The sequence below is a fragment of the Leptosomus discolor genome, chromosome 7, assembly GCF_034619465.1.
Source record: "Leptosomus discolor isolate bLepDis1 chromosome 7, bLepDis1.hap2, whole genome shotgun sequence".
In the NCBI taxonomy this organism is placed as follows: Eukaryota; Metazoa; Chordata; class Aves; order Leptosomiformes; family Leptosomidae; genus Leptosomus; species Leptosomus discolor.
This window is the reverse complement of record NC_141397.1, coordinates 42,900,134-42,905,482: the sequence shown is the minus strand read 5'-3', so window position 1 is coordinate 42,905,482 and position 5,349 is coordinate 42,900,134. Positions and strand designations below refer to the sequence as shown.

General features: G+C 45.7%; 1 protein-coding gene across 1 annotated transcript; it reads right to left on the bottom strand.

The window, feature by feature from the left end:
- Positions 1-2,899: 2,899 nt before the first annotated feature.
- Positions 2,900-4,642, bottom strand: LOC104349920 (transcription factor HES-4). The gene is made up of 4 exons (XM_086468439.1): positions 4,580-4,642; positions 4,019-4,114; positions 3,794-3,872; positions 2,900-3,345 (listed from the first exon to the last, which is right to left on the bottom strand). Exons 1-4 carry the CDS (start codon positions 4,640-4,642, stop codon positions 2,900-2,902), a joined length of 684 nt encoding a protein of 227 aa, XP_086324565.1.
- Positions 4,643-5,349: the final 707 nt, after the last annotated feature.

Sequence of the window (5,349 nt, the reverse complement as noted above, 5' to 3'; positions counted from 1 at the left end):
CTGTGTGTGCAGCATGCCTGCTGTCTGCGCCGGCAAACCCCTAGTGCTTTGGGCACGCAGTCCCAGGTGGGAACGGTGGTGCAGTCTTGAGGGTGCCTTATCTGGGTGCTGGGAGACTGAGCCCTGGGCTGCACTGTGACACCCCTGGCAGCCAAGAGACACAGCTGCTGGTGCCTGCTGCAGATGTGAAAATAGCATCTGTATGGATCCTGCTGCTGTGTCCAGAGCGTGTTGTGAAGTTGCAGCTTCAAACACTGACGTATGAGGTGATATCTACTCTGCATTAGCCAGCTGGCTGGGGGAGCTTCTCTATGCCTCCTTTTTCCTGGGGAAAAGATGGTAGTAGCTGGCAACGCGTTTTTTGGTTGTCAATGGAGAGGTGCCTGTATTGAAGAGCAAAGTATTATTGCTCTTGTACAGTCCTGGTTTTGGTAAAACTGGGTGGATTTGAAATAAATATGGAGTTCCTCTGTCAAACACAAGTAATAGCTGAAATTCATGTATATGAAGTGCTATGAGTAATCTTCAGCCTTTCTGAAGGAATGTTTTCTTTACTGAAAACTAGTGACTTGCAATGGATTCCCACAGCGTTAGCTGGATATGTGACAGGGAGATCATATAAAAGGTCACCATCAGTTTCAAATCAAGGCAATGAAAAATGAGTGTCTTGTACTAAAACTGTTCCTGGAGATTGTTGGCTAAGTATTGCAGTCTCCCTTTTCTATTTTTAAAACTCCTTCACAAGCTGCGATGTGACCCTTCCCTCCACACCCACAACAGAAAAAAACCTTACTGATTAGAAATAGGAAATAATAAAACTCACTAACCACAAAGTATTTTCAAATGCACAGAGTAAACAAGCAGAGATGGTGAGAAATACATATTTCCCACTGATCTCTTTTCAGCACAGTAACCACAGTTGATAATTATAGTCTCTGGGGATTTACAGCTTTTAGGGGGAAAGTATGTTTTTAAGTGGATGCTGTCAAACTGTAGTAAAATATTTTCATCACAGCCTCTCCTGGCATAACAATAAGGTGGTCATAAGTGCCATGAGATGCATTACGGACACCATCTAGAAGTAAATGAAAAATTCAGGCCCCATCTGCTCCTCTTTATCTGCCCCACTGATGTGCAGACCCCAGCGCTGGGCAAAGGAAGTTCCTCTGGTGGGTGCAGCTGTGCGGGCTTGTGTGGCATGGAAGCTTTATCCAAACTCAGCAATATGCATGATCATAAACTGGGAAAGTCTTTAATGTCTTTCATCTTCCAGAATTTTCTGGTTTGCTTTGCCTGAATGTTTTCCCTGCCTGTGAGTATTCTGTATACTGTATACCCTGTATACAGAATTCTGTATACCCCAGCTCTCACCCTCATCTGGATTTTTGTGGCGGGATAATTTGAGTGTATTTTATGTATTGATGGTCACTCCAGAGGTTCCCATCAGTAAAGGGGAAGTCTTAATTTTCAAGAAGACAGTGGAAACTGAGGTTCTGAGAAAATCTGTACAATTCTATGTCTTTACCTGCCTTCTGGCCCCACAGTTGAAGAAACCTGCCTTGCCTCTGCACAGCCATGTGTAGGCCAGTTGTTTCTGCTACCATCCTTATACCACCGCTTCTAATGGCTTTTCAAGAGGGCTGGATAAAAGGGAGAGCTTCACAGAAAAAGATGCTAAACCCAGAGGTGATGGTTTTCATTCCTTCGGTACATCATCAAATAGATGTCACCGCATAATGAGCCCCTCTGAACTGAGGGTCCATTAGTTAGTATGCGTGGTGTTTGTTTAAGAGCTCCTTGCTCATTTATTTTAACTATGAGGAACTTTTAACTGCCTTTGAGATGAAAAACTGGGACCAAATGTTGCCAACAAGCCAAACAGATTTAACTCTTTAGATCACCTTCTGCCCTTTAGATTCTCTCTGCGATTCCCTTGTAACTAAAAGCTAAAGTGTTGATCCAGGTTGATAAACCCAACTCCTGATTTCTTTCATAACTTTTTAAGTGTTACTGTGATCCAGGTGATTCTGTGCGTGTGTGGTGTGCACTGCTTTTTCTAGCAAAGCATCAGGGGTGGAAACCAAACCATCTCTTTCAACCACATTCATTTCATTTGTGAAAGAAGAAAACAAAAACACATCCTGAATTACTGTTAATTCAGAGCAGACAGGACAAGGCTGGGAGAGATATCAGTCATTATACTCCAGAAGTTTATTTAGAACTTTTAGTTATGGAAACAAAAAAATAATCCCTAAATATAAGTATTTATATATATTTACTATATATATATATATGTAGCTCACTAGTTTATCAGTAATGTCAGGATGTCCAGGTGGCGGGGAACAGCACAGCCAGAGTGAGCAATCCACAGAGCATTTTTAAACAGCCTAAAAAGTCCAAACCAAGTCTCTCCCTTTTTCTCTTTTTTTGCTAATCACCACAGCATTTTTACAGGAGTCATAACTGGAATGCACAGGAATAATAAAAAAAAAATAAAAGCAGTAGATATCGGCCATTTACCTCTTTATCCAGTGATCTCAGTGGCTTATGTGAGATCTGAGATAAGCTTGATGCCAGAGAGGGTCATTGCTTGTTGTCTCGTATTTTTATTAATAGGAAGTTAATTATTTTAAGAATGTAAGACAGGAAAGCTATGTAATTAATATACACTAACAAGCTTGAGAGGATGCTATACAATAATTTAGATGTATTAAATAAATAAAAATAATAGCAGCCTTCTGCAATGCAGGCTACACATAGGTTTACTTCGGCTTGAAGTACCCTGGTCTTTAGTACACCTACAGGAACAGACTTGCTCCACAAGTGTTTTAAAGAAACATATCTATAAGATACATATGTAAGAGTGTCTAAGGTTAGGAAAAACATTTTAAAACACACTTTACCATGGTCTCCACATATCTAATGACCCCATTCTAGGGTTGTTATGGGAAAAATTTGGCTGCAGGACCTGCCTGGGAGGCGCAGCATCAACCTGGCTGAAAACTGACAGTGATGGCAGCTGGAAGGAATTTTTTGAAGCCTGCTTGCTCTCTGTGGGGTAGAAGTGCTCCTGTGATAGGTTTGTGCCCCGAGTGCTCCCCTTCGGGCTCAGGGGGCTTTTTGGCATCAGGAGAGGCTGCTGAGATGGACTTGAAGACCTTAATGCCACTTTGCAGGTGTCTTCGCCAGACCTAGGTAAGGATTTCAGCAGGTGATTTAACAGGCGTGCCCCAAGGGTCTTGTCCATCCACTTGCAGGTGAGGAGAAGGTTATGCACCTCGTGCATGCACTGAATGTACCCGGTGCTGTACCTCTGCTGGGCTTCCAGGCCCACTTTGGAGTCAGCTACATTGGAGACAAGGGGGGTTGGTGAATGGGTAAAAGCTGCGCGGTGTGTTCCTGCTTAAAAGCATTCACCAGGTTTCCCGTGTGCCCAGGCTCCTGGGGGGCTGGTTGCTGAAGCTGGCTGGGATTTACTATAAGGTGCATCGTTTGCAGGGCACAGGGGTAAGGTGATGCAGGGTGTGAGCCCTTGCGTCCTCCTGCCCACCACCGAGGGCGAAACTACACCAAAAAGCAGAAAGCGGCCATGGAAGGAAAAAAAAACCTTCTGTGGGTTACCAAGTGCCCAGCTCCATCTCCCCATCTAGTGGAGAAAGCCAAACCCGAGCAGCAGCCTGGGAATCAACAGGTTTGAAAGATGCTTTCGCCAAGCTACCACCGGATTAAACCTGCGGCCCCTCTCCTGCCCTGGCACTGCCCACACTCGCAGGGTGGGGAACTGGACACTCACCCATCAGTTTGCTGCTCTGGATGTTCTGGAGGTGCTTCACCGTCATTTCGAGGATGTCTGCTTTTTCCAGTTTAGACTGCTGATAAGGAAAGAGTGCAGCAGGTAGAGCCAATGAAAGGCTTGTACCATGCCCAGTTTCTAAAAGAAGAGACACCTCCCCTCCCCAAAAAAAACCAATCCCCCAGCAACAAAAGGACAAAAAGTGGCATAAAAATGAGCACTTACATCCAGGTGAAATGCACCCACAACTGTTTCCTTCAGCTGGTCCAAGCAGTTATTAATCCTTTCTCTTCGCTTCCGCTCAATGAGAGGTTTCCTTAACTGGCAGGGAAAAGAAACGGAAGAGGAAAAATTGCAGTTGATATTTTTTCTTCCTCTCCCTCCTGCAGTTCAGTGAGGGCAGAGAGCCCCATCCCTGTGTGAAGCCAGCATGAGGTGACATGCTTAGCAGGGACAGGATATGGATGGAGTGTGTATCGTCTCCAGCTCTGGCCACAGCCTGTCCCTTAGGTGGTATCAACTCTCAGTTCTCCCGCTTCCACTTATTTTAAGCCAAGTTTACCCAAATGAAACAGATAGAAGCCTTTCTAAGGCAGAGAAAGGAAGCAGAAAAAAACACCCACATGGCTTAAATTCAGAGAAAGCATCTTTATAATAAGATGAAAAAAATTGTCCCCTTTCTCTTTCCTGGAAGCGCTGACTGTAGCCCCAGCACTCATTGTTCATGAGCCACGCATGGGGCTGCCATTGGGCATGTGTGGGTGCAGCAGCGCGGAGAGGACCTACCTTCCTCTCCTCCTTGGTGCTGGCGAGCTTGTGGGTGCCGCCGGTGGTGGCTGTGGCGGTCATTCTAAGCCCACCTGCCCACGCCAGGAGGACAGGGACTGGAAGGAGGCACTCGGGCAGTGGGCCGCTCCCTTTTCCGAAGAGCTCTTTGCTGCCCCGCTGCTCCGCTGCTGTATTTATAACCCAGAATTAGCATGTGAAAGGGGACTTTCTTTGGCGGGAATTCTTTTCCCACACGAGAGTCGAGCCCGGAGGTTTGTGGCTATCAATCAAAGCTGACAGGTCACTGCTTCTTTTCAATGACCACGCCGCCCCCCCCAAATGGCGACAGATGTCCAGCCTCCGACGCTGGGCTTTGGAGGGCTCTTTTGTTAGGGAAGAAGGGAAGGAAAATGGGCGCGCTCTGAGCAGCTTGCACGGCTCCTCGCTCAGTTTGCACAGATTCCCAGGCAGGGAAACAATAGCCAGGAAGTGGTTGAGTTACACCTAGGAAAATGCCTTCTACCCATCTTTTCCCCCTCTATCTCCTTGAAGCGATACCTGTTTTTGTCTGCTAACCTGAGACCCAGCCATTTCACTTCTTTGAAGAAGGCTCTTAATTTAATAATAGAGTACTTGAGCTAGGAGTTCCTGCTCCCAGGAATTATTATTACAAGGTAATGATGATCAATTAAAAACTGTTGACAGCAGACACCTGTAGGAAAGTTGCCTCCACCACAGAAATCCTCTAGGGAAAACATGGGAATTTTATTTACCTCTTGGGACCCCAA

What these genes read in the sequence shown, in the direction of transcription:
- LOC104349920 (XM_086468439.1), bottom strand. Translation starts at nt 4,642, where the DNA reads ATGACCGCCACAGCCACCACCGGCGGCACCCACAAGCTCGCCAGCACC. An exon ending in GCACCAAGGAGGAGAGGAAG is followed by an intron (nt 4,115 to 4,579) that starts GTAGGTCCTCTC and finishes TTTCCCTGCCAG; the next exon opens with TTAAGGAAACCTCTCATTGA. An exon ending in CCAGAGCAGCAAACTGATGG is followed by an intron (nt 3,346 to 3,793) that starts GTGAGTGTCCAG and finishes TCTCCAATGTAG; the next exon opens with CTGACTCCAAAGTGGGCCTG.